General features: G+C 47.0%; 9 protein-coding genes across 9 annotated transcripts; 3 read left to right on the top strand and 6 right to left on the bottom strand.

Moving 5' to 3' along the window:
* Positions 1-61: 61 nt before the first annotated feature.
* DEU56DRAFT_806642 (uncharacterized protein) lies at positions 62-1,750 on the top strand. Its single transcript, XM_041353354.1, has 5 exons — positions 62-619; positions 670-954; positions 1,005-1,042; positions 1,093-1,384; positions 1,438-1,750. The coding sequence occupies exons 1-4, from the start codon at positions 317-319 to the stop codon at positions 1,313-1,315; spliced, it is 849 nt and encodes a 282-aa protein (XP_041207969.1). The 5' UTR covers positions 62-316; the 3' UTR covers positions 1,316-1,384; positions 1,438-1,750.
* A 1,082-nt stretch (positions 1,751-2,832) lies between these two features.
* On the bottom strand, positions 2,833-4,162 carry DEU56DRAFT_981013 (uncharacterized protein; the record flags this gene model as incomplete). Its single annotated transcript, XM_041359809.1, has 6 exons — positions 2,833-3,025; positions 3,085-3,288; positions 3,339-3,488; positions 3,537-3,804; positions 3,858-3,972; positions 4,026-4,162. 6 exons carry the CDS (start codon positions 4,160-4,162, stop codon positions 2,991-2,993), a joined length of 909 nt encoding a protein of 302 aa, XP_041207968.1. The 3' UTR covers positions 2,833-2,990.
* An 897-nt stretch (positions 4,163-5,059) lies between these two features.
* Positions 5,060-6,613, bottom strand: DEU56DRAFT_806639 (uncharacterized protein). The gene is made up of 8 exons (XM_041353353.1): positions 6,448-6,613; positions 6,308-6,395; positions 6,089-6,250; positions 5,891-6,036; positions 5,785-5,839; positions 5,384-5,731; positions 5,274-5,330; positions 5,060-5,219 (listed from the first exon to the last, which is right to left on the bottom strand). The coding sequence occupies exons 2-8, from the start codon at positions 6,351-6,353 to the stop codon at positions 5,128-5,130; spliced, it is 906 nt and encodes a 301-aa protein (XP_041207967.1). The 5' UTR covers positions 6,354-6,395; positions 6,448-6,613; the 3' UTR covers positions 5,060-5,127.
* Positions 6,614-7,254: 641 nt separating this feature from the next.
* On the top strand, positions 7,255-8,799 carry DEU56DRAFT_806636 (uncharacterized protein). The gene is made up of 6 exons (XM_041353352.1): positions 7,255-7,474; positions 7,532-7,813; positions 7,863-7,900; positions 7,956-8,271; positions 8,323-8,671; positions 8,731-8,799. The coding sequence occupies exons 1-5, from the start codon at positions 7,259-7,261 to the stop codon at positions 8,581-8,583; spliced, it is 1,113 nt and encodes a 370-aa protein (XP_041207966.1). The 5' UTR covers positions 7,255-7,258; the 3' UTR covers positions 8,584-8,671; positions 8,731-8,799.
* A 7-nt stretch (positions 8,800-8,806) lies between these two features.
* DEU56DRAFT_756500 (uncharacterized protein) lies at positions 8,807-9,408 on the bottom strand (the record flags this gene model as incomplete). Its single annotated transcript, XM_041350044.1, has 4 exons — positions 8,807-8,847; positions 8,907-9,089; positions 9,143-9,199; positions 9,312-9,408. 4 exons carry the CDS (start codon positions 9,406-9,408, stop codon positions 8,807-8,809), a joined length of 378 nt encoding a protein of 125 aa, XP_041207965.1.
* An 803-nt stretch (positions 9,409-10,211) lies between these two features.
* Positions 10,212-11,495, bottom strand: DEU56DRAFT_901706 (uncharacterized protein; the record flags this gene model as incomplete). Its single annotated transcript, XM_041356561.1, has 6 exons — positions 10,212-10,370; positions 10,430-10,633; positions 10,684-10,833; positions 10,882-11,149; positions 11,203-11,305; positions 11,359-11,495. The coding sequence occupies 6 exons, from the start codon at positions 11,493-11,495 to the stop codon at positions 10,336-10,338; spliced, it is 897 nt and encodes a 298-aa protein (XP_041207964.1). The 3' UTR covers positions 10,212-10,335.
* An 872-nt stretch (positions 11,496-12,367) lies between these two features.
* Positions 12,368-13,662, bottom strand: DEU56DRAFT_389520 (uncharacterized protein). Its single transcript, XM_041345970.1, has 5 exons — positions 13,203-13,662; positions 13,093-13,147; positions 12,692-13,039; positions 12,582-12,638; positions 12,368-12,527 (listed from the first exon to the last, which is right to left on the bottom strand). Exons 1-5 carry the CDS (start codon positions 13,269-13,271, stop codon positions 12,436-12,438), a joined length of 621 nt encoding a protein of 206 aa, XP_041207963.1. The 5' UTR covers positions 13,272-13,662; the 3' UTR covers positions 12,368-12,435.
* Positions 13,663-13,833: 171 nt separating this feature from the next.
* DEU56DRAFT_806623 (kinase-like domain-containing protein) lies at positions 13,834-15,425 on the top strand. The gene is made up of 5 exons (XM_041353351.1): positions 13,834-14,151; positions 14,199-14,483; positions 14,532-14,569; positions 14,618-14,936; positions 14,984-15,425. Exons 1-5 carry the CDS (start codon positions 13,870-13,872, stop codon positions 15,245-15,247), a joined length of 1,188 nt encoding a protein of 395 aa, XP_041207962.1. The 5' UTR covers positions 13,834-13,869; the 3' UTR covers positions 15,248-15,425.
* Positions 15,426-15,445: 20 nt separating this feature from the next.
* On the bottom strand, positions 15,446-17,278 carry DEU56DRAFT_981007 (uncharacterized protein; the record flags this gene model as incomplete). Its single annotated transcript, XM_041359808.1, has 10 exons — positions 17,227-17,278; positions 17,017-17,174; positions 16,796-16,966; positions 16,647-16,743; positions 16,535-16,595; positions 16,270-16,482; positions 16,095-16,217; positions 15,787-16,041; positions 15,572-15,730; positions 15,446-15,486 (listed from the first exon to the last, which is right to left on the bottom strand). Exons 3-10 carry the CDS (start codon positions 16,810-16,812, stop codon positions 15,446-15,448), a joined length of 966 nt encoding a protein of 321 aa, XP_041207961.1. The 5' UTR covers positions 16,813-16,966; positions 17,017-17,174; positions 17,227-17,278.
* Positions 17,279-18,465: the final 1,187 nt, after the last annotated feature.

The following is an 18,465-nucleotide window of genomic DNA, read 5'->3' as shown; positions in this document are numbered from 1 at the left end:
CGATTATTGTGGATAACTCAAGGACGCAGCTTGCGCAGATTGTTTGGCGTTGTTCCCAGGATAAATCGCTTATGGCCGACAACCATCCGCTCGGCGGCTGACGCGGACGGATTGTCACGGACAACTCAACATTAGCACTTCGTTCTTGTGTATGCTTAACTGACGGATCTTGTCCTAACTCAGTACTCTGTCTTTATTCAAAACAGCACAGCACACAAATTGATATATATTGTTGAGTGTTAAAAAGACCGGCTTAACCACAGGTTCAACCAACTTCTTACCGTGTACCCTATCCCTCGTTCCCAAACCTTTCCGCATGGACCGTGGCAACACCGCGACCTCGAACAAGAGTTGTCCAAAGACGAAGACGGAGCGTAAAGTTGCAGAGGCGGCTGAAAATGAGAGACGAAGGGCTCAAAAGGAGTTGGAAGCCTTTGGAGCAGAACGCGAACGGAGACCAGGAGCTTTGTCTCCATCCGAAATTTGGTGGAGTCAACAATATCGATGGCTAAAGGCCCAAGGGTACTTACTCCGTCCTCGATATGCACCGGAATGGGTACCATCCTGGGATGGCTCACAGCGCGACCCTTTTTCTTGCGAAGATGGTCAGGGTTTGGAAGTGAGGCCACAAAAGTTTGGCCGCACCGCTCATGACTGACAATCCCACAGTTTGGTCGGATCATCGATGCGACTCGCATGTCTGATGGCTTATACCTTTCTCTCAAAGTGCTGAACAAGTCGGAATTCCCTTACGAGGTAGATATCGGGCAATATTTTATGATGGAACGATTTGCCTCCCATCCCAAGAATCACTGTGTCCCGTTTCTCGACGTACTACCAGTCCCAAACGAGGCAGATAAGGAAATCATCGTGATGCCTTTATTACTTGATTTTGACAGACCTCAATTCGACACTTTCGGCGAGGTGGTGGAATGTATCAGACAGTTATTCGAAGTAAGCACCACCACTCCTGATGTTGATATCGTCCCAGTAAATCATTACAGGGCTTGTTGTTCATGCACAGCAACCGTGTAGCTCACCGGTAGGTGGGGTGACACTGCTATCACAGGTTCTCGACTCATTATAGGACAGCGACTGCATGTTCAGAAATATTATGATGGACGCGAAAGACCTCTTTGTTGAGCCATATCATCCCGTTGACCCTCGCATGAAGCGTGACTACAGTGGTCATGCGAGGCATTATACTCGCACTCGACGGCCCCAAAAATACTACTTCATCGACTTTGGCTTATCACATCGATACGATCCTCGCGAGGCCACTCCCCTGGAGTACCCAATTAGAATTTCAAAATAATGCAGACGTTCCCGTGGGCCCATTCCCTAGTGATGTCTACTATCTCGGCAACGTCATTAGAGAAGAGTTGTAAGTGCTTACACGAAACTCCTTCGGTTGATTGCTTATCACCATGCTCTGAGACAAAGACTGGGTTCGAGTTCCTGAAACCTCTCGTAGACATGGTTCAGAATGATCCCAATGCGAGACCTACTATGAACGTGGTAGCTGAGCGTTTTGACTTAATTCGACAGCAACTCAGCACATGGAAACTACGCTCTCGTGTCATTGCGAGAGACGAAGATATCTTCGAGACTCTGTACCGTGGTGCTACCCATTGGAGGCGACGGATAGTGTTCATTGTCACGCGCGCACAAGCCGTACCTCGCCTTCATGAATGACACCTCTGCGGTGTTGCCATGTACACTTAATGTCATTCGTATGATGTGTTAATGCAATAAGACGGTGCGATCGATCTAGAAGCTGGATTCAAACATTTGCCTGTGCAGCACTCTGTCCTCGTTGCTTCGCCAGTAGACGATGTATGCTTCTTCTTTCTCCTGCCTTCAATGCGGAGACAGACCTGAGGTCATGTGGTTTTCCGAATATGTAACAGCGATCATGGTTACCGCGACTCGCGGAGTTTGGATTGAGGGGGGGTCGTGTTAAGTGCATGTTTAGTTTGTTGAATTTAATGATGGGTTAGAAGTTTCTAGCCAGGGATCACCCAAAAGGAACTCGACCATGAATTCAACGTGGGGTGTACCCTGTGGGCCCGCATCAAAAGGTGTCCGAGGTGCTTGCGTTCAGTGACGCACCAGATGTCTTCGCTTTACAAGAAAATAGGTCCCCGCCTTGTGGTCAACGCCCACACAGTAGGCAATGCATCGCAAGCGGTGTACAAGGGTTCTGACAGCCGCAACTTTGTTTTAGAACTTTATTCAGTACGGCACTGTTCCTATGTCCATGCCTCCCGTGATGGTAGTAAGTGCAGTATGACATCGATCCTGTCCGTCACTCAAGGACTCATAGCCACAAGCCCCTTGTAAATGGCGTTACTCGTTGCTGACAATGATTCATCTTCAGATCTTGTTGATCATCGCGCAGAACATTGTTGGCGAATACACACCAGATTTAATTCAATAGTGCAACTGGGGATATGCCATCTGATAAGTCCCTCCATGCAGGAATCTTCCATCCATCATGATATCAAGGAGAACAATGAGATTGACAGCGATGTCACGGATGCGTCGATGCGATCACATGGGGAACGCGGGGCTATCTTGTCCTTTCGTGTCACTTGATGCGTGGATAGCATAACTTCCAGTTCTAGCACATGAAAAGACGTAATTTTGACTATCGTATCGACCGCCAGGGCTGCCCTTTTACTCATCTATTAGCTAAAGGTGGGCTTTCGAAAGTCTAAGACCGCGTTTTTGTGTCATGATAAGACAATTCTTGTTGATGTTACACTAATTACATAGATTTATGGCATACCGGAATGTCCTGGAAACGTTACAGTACGGAACGGGCCACTACTCTCCTGCGATAAGAAAACCAATTGTGAAGATTCTATGCCATTACCCATATTAAGGCTAAAATATATTGATGATAGCGGTTGAACATATCATTGACCAGGACCAGGTCTTTGGTGCCCCCCATATGGATTGATCATCATCGCCATCCTTCTTATTCATCAAGCTCTCGTGGGATGAGCACCACGGTGAAAAACTGCCGTCGTGTAACATGTTTTCAGCTGATGCGACATGTGGCTAGACAGAAGTACTTACCAGCTCCAGACGAATTTGTGGCGTTGACATTCAACGTAGCGCCCATCACGCTGGAATCGCAGAGAATCATAGAACCATTGCACGTATATCCTCCGTTCGCCATGAAGTTACGGGGTTGCCGTTGTGCACGCCTACCGACGGCTCGCCGAGGGAGAGCGGGCAGGGGTACCTGCGGAGCAACTTGTGGCCCGTGCGAGATGATTTCTGTGGTTGAAGTTATCAATACTGTCAAAAGCGAAGATTGAGATTCGTACTAGCACCGGTACAATCCGAGGAATCGATATTCAGAGTTGGGCACTTCGCGCTGGTGCCAGTCATGACCATCGAATCCACTTCATACGACATTCCCGACGTGACTTGCGAAATTGCCTGCTTCAAGTTAGCGTGTCCAGGCATACGAGGGGCTTATTAACATGTTCAGCATATAACTTTTGGAACGCAAGGTTGCTCACTTTGAGGAAGGCCAGAACGAGGGTTAAGCGAAGGGACGCCTGACTGGGGTTTGAAATGAGCCTTATCAGCGGCCAGCGTGCCTGCCGATGTTGTGGAGAGCGACGCTCTGGTCTCGACCTTCGGTGGTTGATTTGAGTGGCTAGGCCTTGTCCCTACTGAGTCTCTAGCAGGCGGTGGGTTTAACTTCTGGTGGCCTCCGAGTCCACCTACGCCAATGGATGCTGAAACTTCTCCTCCCACAATTACTGTACGATCATTGATCGTCTTCTACAACCTGATATCAGCACATATATGCGAAAGACGAGAAGCAGGGTAATAACTTTAACTCTGCATTTGAGGGCTCTGCAGTCATTCAAAATTACATTCACATTCCTCAGTTTTGCAACTTTTGCTGTTGACTCCCCTGCTTTGTACAAGCGAATTTCGCCCTGAAGTCTGCAAAAGATGTCATCAATATGAAAAGGAATAACTCGGTATAAAAGACGTACCTCTCATACTCGTTCCTGTCAGTCTCTACCAGGTACAAAGGGTATTTGGAGAAAAGGCCCATGACTTCAGCGAGTTCCTTCTCTGCGTCTTCATGATTGTGAGGCTTGGTGGTTAATCCAAGGAGTGACCGAAGCATGCTGAACCGAACCGTGCGGAACCGTTGGTATCATTGAACATATCATATTTATTCTGGAATGGGTCCAAAGGAGTATACAACACGAGCCTGGTCAGGAACGCTCGCTGAAAGGCCAGTGTTCGGCCTCGAGTTCCCCTCGCGACGATGTTGAAGGGCGTTGAACAATAACACAGCCGCTAGAAGAAGAAGATTGAAGAACTCACGGTGATGTGGCAATTCTGGGAAGGTGTCCCAACACCCACAAACGCCCATAATTTTGCCCACACAACAATGTTACAGCCTTACATGGTTGAACGTTGAACGTTGAACTGTTAAGCACATGCTCTCAAAATTAATATTGCCAGCCGCATGGCTTCAACAAACCTCAAGCCCCTCCGGATATTTAACTGTCAATATTCAACATACTTCCTGGGTTTACATCGCTCGCGGAGTAGAATGGGAAGAGGGTTGTGGCGGTGCTGTAGACCCCGGGAACTGGGACATAAATAATTATAAAATGAGAGAAAGCATGCTTGGTGACGGAGACGTGACTGGATTTACCTCAGACTAAGTACTTGTATGTCGCAACAACAGAACAATGTTGATGATAATTTTTCAAGCGGTGGACAAGTGGACAATCGCGATTCTGGCATGGATCAACGAGCAACCTTGATATTTCCATTTCGTCTGGCGAAGCATCAGGGTTAGTGCTTGGCTCGCGTTTCCCTCCCACGGATCGGAGAACAATATTTACCACAGCCGCTAGAACAAGAAAACTCAGTGAATAGTTTCAGGTTGATATAATGATGGACAAGATACTATACTTGCAGAGGCTCATACTTATGGTGGGAACTCACTAGGGTCGCTGAGTTCGAATGATTGCGCTGACTCTGCTGTGCTCATCAAATTTCCTTTAGGCAAGCGTAACAGATGGAATTCCTTGTTGAATTATCCGAACATAAAATACAGAACACGTAAATCATGAATTACATAAATTGATATCCATTGAGGCTTGGGTCATCGTCCAAAGTATGCAAACTGTTTCTATCGGCTTCTGACGTCGGACTTGGATCAACGGCTAGTGGATTGAGGTTAACAATGACTCAATATTCTATAAACCCAAGGTACTCGCCCTCTCCTCCATTGTCCGTCCCTCCGAAACTCACGGTTCCCGTGGAGGATAAAACGGCTAGTAGCTTGAGTTGAGCAACAATTGAATAACCAAAAACGTGCAGCGCTCGCCTGCTCCTTTGTTATTTTTCCCTCCGAAATTTACTGTGTGTGCAGCCCTTCCGCGGGGTCTAACAATGCATCCGTTGTAGGTGTTGGTAATTGGCGGGCTACCAGGCAATTCACCATGAAGTGTGAACAGTTCCAATGTCTTTGCGGCGCTCATCTCAGCGATTTGTTGTATTGTCTCCTGCTGGAGCGTATTAGCGTTTATATTGTTTTCACTCGAGCTCGATGCGACTGGTCTAGCGTCGGGAGATGTAGATCTTGTCATACCGTCACGATGTTGATTGTGTCGCTGAATGGGGTCGGAATCAGCTTGGACTAATCCGTCGAGAGATCTGCGTCGTTGGATGGACACTACAAACAGTGTTGGAGCCCGAGGGAAAAAACAATTCGACGTAATGATTTACCTCGGGGGAATACTTCCGGGCTGTCCGCCCGTGCATGGACGTCAAAGGACGTTTTCTGGTAGTAATATCAGTGTTGAGATGGGTTATGAATGAAATAAGCCCATACATGAGAGGGTGGTTTGTCAGATGGGAATGATCTGGATTCGCTGATGTCGGGTGGCGATCTAGTTTCCGTTGTAGCATAAGCTTCCATACCCCAATAATGAAAGGAGTAGGTTGATAAGTCGCTCTTTCTCGATCTTAAAACACGGACTACCGTAAGCACCAATCAGTAACTACTTTCCAGAACAATGATGATTCTTACCGCTCTCCGACTCAGATTCATCCATGGTGTCATCGTCGTAGTACAGCTGTGGACCGACAAGGCGAATTACGCTCTCAATTTTCTTGGTGTCCTCCTCGGTAGTCTTTCTATTAAACGAGAAATCTATACCACAGACGTTTGTCTGTGCCGTCAACTCATCGCCTAGTGTAAGTATACCGTAAGAATTTCGGTGGTATTTTTTAACACCGCTACACTCACCAGTGTACTCCGAAGATTCGGGGGCGATTTGGGAGACGGTGTTCATCTTAAAGGATTTGTCTTTTGCGGACACTCTGTTGCTGGTGTGCTACATGAATTTTAAAATTGGACATATTTCGAAGATGAATCGATGACCTCACTGATGCTTTTTCAGAAAGTTCGCGCGCAGCATCTAGGACATCCACAGTCGCACTATGCTTGCTGAGCCCGTAAACACGTTTGCTGAGCGCAGATTGGCTGCTTCTGGCTGTTTTGACAGCATGTAAAAATGAATTCACTCTATGACGGATGTGAACACTGAAGACAGGAGCACTGGCACACTTTGACTTCCGAGAAAAGATCTTACTCGTTAAAATCATCCCGAATCAACATGATTTCTGTGCCAAACGCCTTGGTTGCTTCTTGCGAGGCATTGTAAATCACGTCTAATTGCTCCTCTGTTACCTGAATATAGTACTCTGCCTGTTGAAGATTTTCGTCGCCGCGCTGAGAGAGTTTACGAGATGTGAAGGTGAGGGAAGGAAAAAGCTGTCGGATGAAGGAGAAATTAATGCCCGGTGGGGTATGCACCACCACTGACGACTTGTCAGGCATCATGATGGCTGACACAGTGAATAGAAAATGAGGCGCTTTGGGAGTAAAGGTGGAGCAGATGGTTATTATACCATCTTATTGGGTGAGAATACCGCCCCCTTGTATCACATTTGGAAACACATCTTGGCATCAACCTGGATTCAGTATATAGATCATGAGCACGTACTTACTTATTCCAGGTTATTGATACATAGTATACGTTTCTGACACAATATTGTAACAACATTGTAAGTAAATAATTATTGGTTACCTCCTGCTTATTATGTAATTAGTACTTATACTATGGGGTCCATGTTTACGTGTGATTTGATTTGTTCAGTTTGAGCACGGAAGCCTGGTTCTTGTCGAGTTTGACCAATGACGCCTCCGGAAACAACAGCACATACTGAATCCCACAGTACGGAGGCACAACCTTCGAGGCTCAGACAAGATGAGGTGTGGTGGTCTGGTCATTACAAATGGTTGGAGAATTGTGGCTACTTGCTGCGTCCTCGGTATAAACCAGATTGGATTCCGTCCTGGCAGGGAACTTCCAATAGTCCGTTTTTATGTGAAGACGGGATCAAACCTCGGGTGTGTGTGTCTATGTAACGTATTGCATAAGTTTGACGCTCATACAATGCCGCACAGTATGCTAGTGTGTTGGATGCAACTCGGATTTCGGATGGTGAATTTGTTATGTTCAAGGCGGTCCTTCGAAACGACCACCCATACGAGGTTGAGGTTGCTCGTTACCTCGTGTCAGAGCCTCTTCAATCGGATCCTATGAACCATTGCGTTCCCATCCTGGATGTCCTCCGTCCTCCAGATGAAGAATATGACATCATTGTCATGCCACTACTACGGCGCTACTCTGACCCTTCCTTTGAAACTTTCGGGGAAGCCGTCGAGTGTTTTCGCCAGCTCTTCGAAGTACCCGGTCCCGCTTTGCATCCTTCAGCATCTGACTTCTCCATTTCAGGGTCTTTATTTCATGCACAAGCACCATGTTGCTCACCGGTATGTCCGCGTCTCTACTTGTGTTCAAACTTGGCGCTCAGCTCTACACACTTAGCGACTGCATGAACTTGAATATTATGATGGACCCAAAGCCTCTTTTTATCGACGCATTTCATCCCTTTCGTTCGCGTAGAACCCGCGATCTGAAAGGTGATGCAAGACACTATAGTCGCACGCAGCGTCCCACCAAGTACTTTTTAATCGATTTTGGATTGTCTCGTCGGTATGATCCCTCTGTCACAAACCCCCTGGAACCGGTCATCCTTGGAGGTGATAAAACGGTGCCAGAATTCAAATCCCTCAAACCACAAAATCCATTTCCTACCGATGTTTATTACATTGGTCACGCTATTCAGGAAACTTTTTTGGACGTACGATGCGCCGCGTCATTTCCAAATACTACTCTAATGACACCTTTGCAGGAATACAACGGCTTTGACTTCATAGAGCCATTGATACTGGACATGGTTCAGGAGAACCCGTCTCTGAGACCGACTATGGAGCAAGTTATCGGTCGTCTTGCGATCATATGCCAAGGTCTTAGCACGCGGAAACTCCGGTCCCGATTGACCGCAAAGCAGGAGGGTCGTTTCCAAAGCCTTTTGAAAGACATTGATCATTGGCAACGTCAATTTCTGTTTATTATTCGACGCCTTCCCGCGATTCCCCGTCCTAGAGAATGAATGGCCTAGAAATATCCCATACAAATCCGCTATCAGAAGGAAGACTGTCTTTATTACATTGGGTCTGATCACAGGAGGCTAGGTCTGAGTACGGGAGATCAATCTGAAATGTCCAACGCGGGTCGCTAATACATGCAATATCCACAGCTCTATTATAATAGATTCTATGCTCACATTCCCAAGTGTCAAGGATGAGCAACTGAACACTGCTTGTTCAATAGTGTTAAGTCCACGATACTGAGTGGCGAGTAACGACTTGTTCGACTGCATAAATCCAGTCAACGACAAGCTCATCAGACGATCACAATTACGAGTCAACTCACTGGTACCAGTAGCACGCGCAGACCGGATGTTCAAGGTCGGGCTATCCACCTCCGTGCCAGGTTCGAAATACATGACATTTTGACGCCTCGCGGTGTAAGTCGCCTGCGGCTGGTAAGCACCTGCGAACGGCCGTCGCTGTCTTGGCAGTCTGGCAGACGATTTATTAACCATGTATCTGTGTGCTAAAGAACTGATCAGTATGGAGGATTAGCATGCTCGGAATCATGCAGCTTACTTGCTCCAGTTGCGTCCTCGGAGTCGATTTTGAATGTCGGTGACCCAGCAAACGAGCCTCAGCCAAATATCATGCAGTCTTTGTCGTTGGCAGGCGGTACATAACTTTCCTCCGTGGACGCTGATTTATGGTGTCATTAAACATGAAGATTGAAATGTGGTGTACGTACCTGCAGAACTGCTCGAGGTCGTTTGACGGGGTACATAATTATTGAAGGAGACGAAACTGTTTGTGCTAGTTGAAGGATAACCGTTACCATTTGTCATAGCGGAGTTAGATTGAGGGGTCCGAGGTGCTTGCGTTCAGTGACGCACCAGATGTCTTCGCTTTACAAGAAAAATAGGCTTCCGCCTGTGGTCAACACCCACACAGTAGATAATGCATCGCAAGCGGTGTACAAGGGTTCTGACAGCCGCAACTTTGTTTTAGAACTTTATTCAGTACGGCACTGTTCCTATGTCCATGCCTCCCGTGATGGTAGTAAGTGCAGTATGACATCGATCCTGTCCGTCACTCAAGGACTCATAGCCACAAGCCCCTTGTAAATGGCGTTACTCGTTGCTGACAATGATTCATCTTCAGATCTTGTTGATCATCGCGCAGAACATTGTTGGCGAATACACACCAGATTTAATTCAATAGTGCAACTGGGGATATGCCATCTGATAAGTCCCTCCATGCAGGAATCTTCCATCCATCATGATATCAAGGAGAACAATGAGATTGACAGCGATGTCACGGATGCGTCGATGCGATCACATGGGGAACGCGGGGCTATCTTGTCCTTTCGTGTCACTTGATGCGTGGATAGCATAACTTCCAGTTCTAGCACATGAAAAGACGTAATTTTGACTATCGTGTCGACCACCAATGCTGCCTTTTTACTCATCTATTAGCTAAAGGTGAGCTTTCGAAAGTCTAAGACCGCGTTTTTGTGTCATGATAAGACAATTCTTGTTGATGTTACACTAATTACATAGATTTATGGCATACCGGAATGTCCTGGAAACGTTACAGTACGGAACGAGCCACTACTCTCCTGCGATAACGAAACACAATTGTGAAGATTCTACGCCATTACCCATATTAAGGCTAAAATATATTGATGATAGCGGTTGAACATATCATTGACCAGGACCAGGTCTTTGGTGCCCCCCATATGGATTGATCATCATCGCCATCCTTCTTATTCATCAAGCTCTCGTGGGATGAGCACCACGGTGAAAAACTGCCGTCGTGTAACATGTTTTCAGCTGATGCGACATGTGGCTAGACAGAAGTACTTACCAGCTCCAGACGAATTTGTGGCGTTGACATTCAACGTAGCGCCCATCACGCTGGAACCGCAGAGGATCATAGAACCATTGCACGTATATCCTCCGTTCGCCATGAAGTTACGGGGTTGCCGTTGTGCACGCCTACCGACGGCTCGCCGAGGGAGAGCGGGCAGGGGTACCTGCGGAGAAACCTGTGGCCCGTGCGAGATGATTTCTGTGGTTGAGGTTATCAATACTGTCAAAAGCAAAAATCGAGATTCGTACTAGCACCGGTACAATCTGAGGAATCGATATTCAGAGTTGGGCACTTCGCGCTGGTGCCCGTCATGACCATCGAATCCACTTCATACGACATTCCCGACGTTACTTGCGGAATTGCCTGCTTCAAGTTAGCGTGTCCAGGCATACGAGGGGCTGATTAACATGTTCAGCATTTAAATTTTGGAACGCAAGGTTGCTCACTTTGGGGAAGACTTGAACGAGGGTTAAGCGAAGGGACGCCTGACTGGGGTTTGAAATGAGTCTTATCAGCGGCCAGCGTGCCTGCCGATGTTGTGGAAAGCGACGCTCTGGTCTCGACCTTCGGTGGTTGATTTGAGTGGCTAGGCCTTGTCCCTACTGAATCCGTAGCAGGCGGTGGGTTTAACTTCTGGTGGCCTCCGAGTCCACCTACGCCTATGGATGCTGAAACTTCTCCTCCCGCAGTTACTGTACGATCATTGACCGTCTTCTACAACGCGATATTAGCACAGATATGCGAAAGACGAGAAGCAGGGTACTAACTTCAACTCTGCATTTGAGGGCTCTGCAGTCATTCAAAATCCTCAGTTTTGCAACTTTTGCTGTTGACTTCCCTGCTTTGTACAAGCGAATTTCGCCCTGAAGTCTGCAGAAAATGTCATCAATATGAAAAGGAATAACTCGGTATAAAAGACGTACCTCTCATACTCGTTCTTGTCAGTCTCTACCAGGTATAATGGGTATTTGGAGAAAAGGTCCATGACTTCAGCGAGTTCCTTCTCTGCGTCTTCATGATTGTGAGGCTTGGTGGTTAATCCAAGGAGTGACCGAAGCATGCTGAACCGAACCGTGCGGAACCGTTGGTATCATTGAACATATCATATTTATTCTGGAATGGGTCCAAAGGAGTATACAACACGAGCCTGGTCAGGAACGCCTGCTGAAAGGCCAGTGTTCGGCCTCGAGTTCCCCTCGCGACGATGTTGAAGGGCGTTGAACAATAACACAGCCGCTAGAAGAAGAAGATTGAAGAACTCACGGTGATGTGGCAATTCTGGGAAGGTGTCCCAACACCCACAAACGCCCATAATTTTTGCCCACACAACAATGTTACATGGTTGAACTGCTAAGCACATGCTCTTAAAACTAATATTGTGAGCCGCATGGCTTCAACGAACCTCAAGCCCCTCCGGATATTTAACTGTCAATATTCGACATACTTCCTGGGTTTACATCCCTCGCGGAGTAGAAATGGGAAGAGGGTTGTGGCGGTGCTGTAGACCCCGGGGGGTGGGACATAAATAATTATAAAATGAGAGAAAGCATGCTTGGTGACGGAGACGACTAGATTTACCTCAGACTAAGTACTTGTCTATCGCAACAACAGAACAATGTTGATGATAATTTTTCAAGCGGTGGACAGGTGGACAATCGCGATTCTGTGGATCAACGAGCAAGTTCAACCTTACTATTTCCATTTCGTCTGGCAAACATTAGGGTTAGTGCTTGGCTCACGTTTCCCTCCCACGGGTTGGAGAACAATAAGACAGCCGCTAGAACAAGAACACTTAGTGAATAGTTTCAGGTTGATATAATGTATACTTGCAAAGGCCCATACTTACGGTGGGAACTCACTCATCCAAGGACTAGTGTCGCTGGGTTCGAATGATTGCGCTGACTCTGCTGTGCTCATCAAATTTCCTTTAGGCAAGCGTAACAGATGGAATTCCTTGTTGAATTATCTGAACATAAAATACAGGACACATAAATCATAAATTAAAGTACTTCGAATCCATTGAGGCTTGGCTCGTGGTCCAAAGTATGCAAACTGTTTCCATCGGTTTCTGACGTCGGACTTGGATCAACGGCTAGTGGATTGAGGTTAACAACGACTCAATATTCTGTAAACCCAAGGTACTCGCCTTCTCCTCCATTGTCCGTCCCTCCGAAATCCACGGTTCCCGTGGAGGATGAAGCGGCTAGTAGCTTGAGTTCAGCAACAATTGAATAACCAAAAACGTGCAGCGCTCGCCTGCTCCTTTGTTATTTTTCCCTCCGTTATTTACTGTGTGTGCAGCCCTTCCGCTGGGTCTAACAATGCATCCCTTGAAATTGTTGATAGTTTGCGGGACACCAGACAATCTACCATGAAGATTGAGCAGTTCCAATGTCTTTGCGGCGCTCATCTCAGCGATTTGTTGCATTGTCTCCTGCTGGAGCGTATTAGCATTTATATTGTTTTCACTCGAGCTCCATGCGACTGGTCGAGCGTTGGGAGATGTAGATCTCATCATAGTGTCACCATGTTGATTGTGTCGCTGAACGGGGTCGGATTCACCTCGGACTAGTCCGCCGAGAGATCTGCGTCGTGGGATGGACACTATAAACAATGTTGGAGCTCGAGGGGAAAAGGGATCCGATATAATAATTTACCTTGGGAGGTTACTTCCAATTTGTGCGCCCGTGCATGGACGATAAAAGACGTTTGCTGGAAATAGTAATTATCAGTGTTGAGATGGGCTATGAATGAAATAAGCCCATACATGAGCGAGATCCCAAACTGCTTGACAATTTTCCTTGAATTCATCCTTACTGTCATTCCAATCCCTCATGGTCCGAATTCTCTTCCACCAACCTTGCTTTTGTAGACCATTCCCTTGCGTAACAGTACTAGAGGATTATGAGAATCATGGGCAACGATCGAAAGTAACTCACAGGAGGTATAAATTGATCAATTGGGACAACCCAGGAACACATACTTGACTTTGTGTCGCGATTGCTTTCGTGTTAAGCATAGAGTTAAGGGTTAAGTTCAAAAGGCCACGCTCTTTCTTGCGAAATTTAGGTATGTCATTTTTGAGCGTTGCCTTGTTCGATTCGTCGATCGATCTCCAAGGATCCTGCACTTCAGCTGGGGCGACCATTGCAGATGTGCAATAAAGCGTTGAATGAGATGCGGAGGAGTAATATTAATCTGTCAGGTCAGCCCATTTGATTCGATTCTTATAACTTACTTCTAGGAGGTATATTCAACTTAATTTACATTACAAGGGGCCTAACAACTTAGGTCACTAATACATTGTTTCTATTAATACTACTTACTGGACTCCTGTCACTCCGATGCGGTGGGTCCATATTTATGACTATTTGGATTAATTTGGGCGAAATTGAACAGCTGTATACAGCAGTGTATCGGCTTCGTTTCATCCCATGGGTTTCTTTGCTCTGTTCGACAAAAAGCTTCGAGCTCAGAAAAAGGCAGAGGAGGCCGAGGAGTCCAGACTCGAATTTGAGCGAATTCGCCGTGCCCTCGGTGCAACGATCGCCTTTCCCGGTGGCCTTAGTCAGGATGAGATTTGGTGGAGGGATCACTTTCTGTGGTTGAAGGACGTCGGATATCAATTGCGTTCGCGCCATGCTCCGGACTGGGTTCCTTCGTGGCAAGGCACAGATAAATATTATGCTCTGTGCGAGGATAGTTGGCATATATATGTAAGGTTCTCTTGCCGGACAATATCTATACACTCACAGAATGCCAGGCCACGCAAGTCGTCAGTGCAACGCGAACGTCTGACGGAGCACAAGTCGTTTTGAAACGGATTCAGCCATCTGATCATCCGCATGAGGTTGAAGTGGGCCAGTTTCTTGCATCTGAACCCCTCAGGGAGCAACGCGAAAACCATTGCGTCCAATTGCTCGATGTGTTACAAGTGCCAGATGAAACGGATGTAACCATTTTGGTATTACCACTGCTTCGTCCCTTCGACAATCCTCCATTTGAAACAATCGGCGAAATCATCGACTTTGCTCTTCAAGTTTTCGAAGTGAGGAGTTATTACTGTTCCTTTGACCGATATCTCAAGAGTATTTAGGGCTTGCAATTCATGCATAAGCACCACGTAGCCCATCGGTATGCAACTTTTTTTTCTTGCGTCGCTATTGGTTAATGGCTTTCTAGTGACTGCATGAACTTGAACATCATGATGGATCCAATGCAGATGTACCCGCATCCATTTCATCCATGCAGGCCCTCTAGACGTTTGGATGGGAACGGACGGGCGAAACACCGTTCACGTACAGAGTGCCATCCGCGATACCTATTTATTGATTTTGGAATCTCTCGACGTTATCCAGCCTCGGAGAGCGCTCCTCTAGAGCCTCCGATTTGGGGAGGGTATAAGGGCGTGCCAGAGTTTCAGACGTCTGATGAACCATGTAACCCGTTTCCGACGGACGTATGGTATCTGGGCTTCGCTCTGCAACAACAGCTTCTTAATGTGCGAACCTCATTTAGTCTTTTCGGCGTTTTTCTGACGATTACTAGGTTTATCGCGGCTTGGGTTTTATGGAACCTATGATTTCGGATATGTTGCAAACTGATCCTTCCAAGCGGCCAACCATGGATGAGGTTATGTCTCGCTTTGTTCCAACATACAACGCATTGAGCCCGTGGAAATTACGCTCCAGGGCAGTCATGAAGGAGGAATGGATTATTACGCGACCTTTCCGTGATCTCATCCATTGGTTGCGCTGTCTCCGGTTTTTATGGCGACGCCTCCCTGCTATACCATCATCACTCACTATGTAATTTCGGTCACATGCATGCTCTCGCTGCTTTGCAAACTGTGGTTGTTTACTAGTATAATTATCTACGATGTCATTCACGGGGTCAGGCTTGCCAGTGATCAGAGATGTTTTGTTTTGAGTCAACGGTCGCTAATACATGCAATATCCACTACTATTATAATACATTCCATGCTCACATTCCCAAGCGCCAGAGTTGCCATTAGGAACGCCTTGCTGAACTGAATGATGTAGTCGACGCTTCTGATCATTGATGAACGACTCGTGCTTGTAATAAATTCAGTCAACGCCAAGCTCATCAAACGATCACAATCACGAGTGAACTCACTAGAACCAGAAGAACTCGAGGATAGGATGTTGAAGGTCGGGCTATCCACTTCCGAGCCAGGTCCGAAATAAACGTTACTTCCACCCTGCAAGGTGTACGTTGTCTGCGGCTGTCGCTTTCCTGGCAGTCCGACAAACGGACTATTACCCGTGTATGTGACTGCTAAAGAACTGATCAGTATGTCGCACTAACATGCTCGAAATCATGCAGCTTACTTGATCCAATTGAGTCCTGGGAATCGCAGTTGAAAGTGGGCGACCCGACAAACGAGCCTGGGCCAAATATCATGCAGCCTCTGGTGGTGACGGGGGATCTATATAGACTTCCCTCCGTGGATACCGGTTTAGGTCCGAAATAAACGTTACTTCCACCATTCAAGGTGTACTTTGTCTGCAGCTGGTAAGCACCTGCGACCGGCCGTCGCTGTCTTGGCAGTCTGGCAGACGATCTATTAACCATGAATGTGTGTGCTAAAGAACTGATCAGTATGTAGAATTAGCATGCTTGGAATCATGCAGCTTACTTGCTCCAGTTGCGTCCTCGGAGTCGATGTTGAATGTGGGCGGCCCAGCAAATGAGCCTCGGTCAAATATCATACAGTCTTTGTGTTTGACAGGCTGTTCATATGAACTTCCCTCCGTGGACGCTAATTTATGGTGTCATTATTGGAAATGAAGGCCAAAACGTGGTGCGCATACCTGCGGAATCGCTCGAGGTCGTTGCACGGGCTACAGCAATATCGGAGGGGACGAGACTGTCTGTGCTAGTTGAAGGATCGAAAAGGCGCGAGCTGTTACCACTTGTCATAGTGGAATTAGATTGAGCTAAGATGGGACCTTCAGATGGTGGGGTCCTACTGGATGGATCGGGGTCAACCGGTGCAATAGATGCATCGGGAGATTCAGCGGCAGCTGATATATGGCACTCAATCATGAGTGATAGTAACGGTTGGTTGGCGCCTACCTGTAGCTACTGGAACTGGCCCTCTTCTTATTTCATCCTCCAGGCATTTCCTGCACGCTGCCTGTAAACGTCGTGAAAAATAGCTCTTGCTCAGAAATAAGAAAGGGCGAACGTCTATCCTCATCTTCAACGTCTCGCACTCGTCGAGTGCCTCGGTCAACGTACTAGTATCTGTGCCCTTATTCATCCGGCTACGAGCATCTGCAAGACTACCAGGCATTAAAATGTAGTAAATCATACGACAAAATGTATGAACGATACCTGGCGTATTCATCCATAAAAGACAAGTGTACATCCTCGGACAGCGTGTCCAAGTTGGCCTTACAGAGTTTAAGGATAACGTCGAGAACGCTGTCTATATCGGCGATGATCTGCTCGCGCGAGTGATAGAAAATCTTCGAGAATAAAAATATGATGCAGGTCTGGTAGAATCTAGTCATGTTGTGAATCTGTGGAGTGTGTTGATGAGGGACCTGGCACACCTGCAATTCGTCTGGTATTTCTACTTCTGCGAGGCCTGGTACGAAACACCAGTAATCCTAGTGTTTTGGCCTCCAGTTTCCCTCGCAACATTGAGAACAATAAACCATAGACAGAGCAAGGAGAGTGAATTCGGCGACGCTCGCGATTTGTCGTGATCCTGGTTTCAAGTTAGTAGGAAATAACTGGTACATTATAACCCACATACGCACACGCGACTGCGCAAATTGCCATGCCCAACAAATGGTACTTATTGTCATGAGCAGCAATACTTCACCAAAATCCACCCACCGATGGCCCACTCGCGGAGCCTACAAGCTTTAACCAAGGCAGACTTTTATGTCGGCCAAACAGAATAATATTAATGATGTTTCACCTGTGGACCATCGCAATTCGATGGATGATTGTGGGCGTCTGATTAGCCTTGTCTTTGACCTCGGACGTTGGGAGCAAGCCTACGCCAAGTTGCAGAACGTTCGTGGCGGTCACGGTCATACACCTGTTCCCGCAGAGTGCCGATGCTGCTGAGCTCGTTAGATCGAAGTTGACTGAAGTCTGCAAAAACAACAAAAACGATAATTGAACTATCCTTGACACTGACTGTAATGGCTAGTGCTAAAGAAAATGCAGGATGGGATGCACAGATTCATTATTATAATAACGAATAATACGGATCATCGCTGTTATCGTCGACTGCACACGCATTTGCTTCTGTGGGGGACGGATGTGGGTCAATGACTGTAGTTGTTCCGGTAAGCTGGATATTCTGTGCTTTAAATACCACGTGCCTGCTTACGTGGATGTGTTTCCCTAGGGGACTGCATAGTCATAGTTGGATTGTTGTTCTGCACTTGTAAAGACGGTATAGCTGAGTAATGCTGCTCAGAAACCGATCGTGTCGCATCGATAGCAGCGTCCTGGAGTGGCACGCTACTTGTCTGCGCTACTGGTGCACCGCTGGGGCTGGCACACGATAGACAGGAACTGCCATAAATGTCCGCGAGTCCTAAGAAAAGTAAGTTAGACCCTCGAGGACCGCGATCTAGATAGGTTGACATACCTTGGCCTGCAAAGCCGTCACTACCAAGTTTTGAAGTGGAATCAGACACTGTACTGCCGTCATTCGATTGTATGTTGAAAATGTTGACATGACATCGAGAGAATGCAGCATGAGCACCGAGCTGCATGCCGGTCGATGTTTTGCATTCAGAGGGTGGTTTGTCAGACGGGAATAATCCGGTTTCCCTGATGTCGGGTGGCGATCTAGTTTCCGTTGTAGCATAAGCTTCCATACCCCAATAATGAAAGGAGTAGGTCGATAAGTCGCTCTTTCTCGATCTTAAAACACGGACTACCGTAAGCACCAATCAGTAAATAATTTCCAGCACAAAATCCTCAGTTTTGCAACTTTTGCTGTTGACTCCCCTGCTTTGTACAAGCGAATTTCGCGC

Source organism: Suillus clintonianus (genome assembly GCF_016758775.1).
Source record: "Suillus clintonianus strain FC179 chromosome Unknown DEU56scaffold_40, whole genome shotgun sequence".
NCBI classification, from domain to species: Eukaryota; Fungi; Basidiomycota; class Agaricomycetes; order Boletales; family Suillaceae; genus Suillus; species Suillus clintonianus.
This window is presented reverse-complemented; position numbering and strand designations above follow the sequence as displayed.

Bases quoted from the DNA above. Each gene is read 5' to 3' on its own strand.
- DEU56DRAFT_806642 (XM_041353354.1), top strand. From the start codon at position 317: ATGGACCGTGGCAACACCGCGACCTCGAACAAGAGTTGTCCAAAGACG. The intron at 620-669 runs GTGAGGCCACAA...ACAATCCCACAG, and splicing joins AAGATGGTCAGGGTTTGGAA to TTTGGTCGGATCATCGATGC. The intron at 1,043-1,092 runs GTAGGTGGGGTG...ATTATAGGACAG, and splicing joins AGCAACCGTGTAGCTCACCG to CGACTGCATGTTCAGAAATA.
- DEU56DRAFT_806639 (XM_041353353.1), bottom strand. From the start codon at position 6,353: ATGAACACCGTCTCCCAAATCGCCCCCGAATCTTCGGAGTACACTG. The intron at 6,251-6,307 runs GTGAGTGTAGCG...TACTTACACTAG, and splicing joins CGAATCTTCGGAGTACACTG to GCGATGAGTTGACGGCACAG. The intron at 5,331-5,383 runs GCGAGCGCTGCA...TCAAGCTACTAG, and splicing joins GAAAAATAACAAAGGAGCAG to CCGTTTTATCCTCCACGGGA.
- DEU56DRAFT_806636 (XM_041353352.1), top strand. From the start codon at position 7,259: ATGACGCCTCCGGAAACAACAGCACATACTGAATCCCACAGTACGGAG. The intron at 7,475-7,531 runs GTGTGTGTGTCT...AATGCCGCACAG, and splicing joins AAGACGGGATCAAACCTCGG to TATGCTAGTGTGTTGGATGC. The intron at 8,272-8,322 runs GTACGATGCGCC...ACACCTTTGCAG, and splicing joins TTCAGGAAACTTTTTTGGAC to GAATACAACGGCTTTGACTT.
- DEU56DRAFT_389520 (XM_041345970.1), bottom strand. From the start codon at position 13,271: ATGAGGGATTGGAATGACAGTAAGGATGAATTCAAGGAAAATTGTCAA. The intron at 13,148-13,202 runs GTATGGGCTTAT...TACTATTTCCAG, and splicing joins CAGTTTGGGATCTCGCTCAT to CAAACGTCTTTTATCGTCCA. The intron at 12,528-12,581 runs GCGAGTACCTTG...TCAATCCACTAG, and splicing joins GACGGACAATGGAGGAGAAG to CCGTTGATCCAAGTCCGACG.
- DEU56DRAFT_806623 (XM_041353351.1), top strand. From the start codon at position 13,870: ATGGGTTTCTTTGCTCTGTTCGACAAAAAGCTTCGAGCTCAGAAAAAG. The intron at 14,152-14,198 runs GTAAGGTTCTCT...ACAGAATGCCAG, and splicing joins AGGATAGTTGGCATATATAT to GCCACGCAAGTCGTCAGTGC. The intron at 14,484-14,531 runs GTGAGGAGTTAT...AAGAGTATTTAG, and splicing joins TTGCTCTTCAAGTTTTCGAA to GGCTTGCAATTCATGCATAA.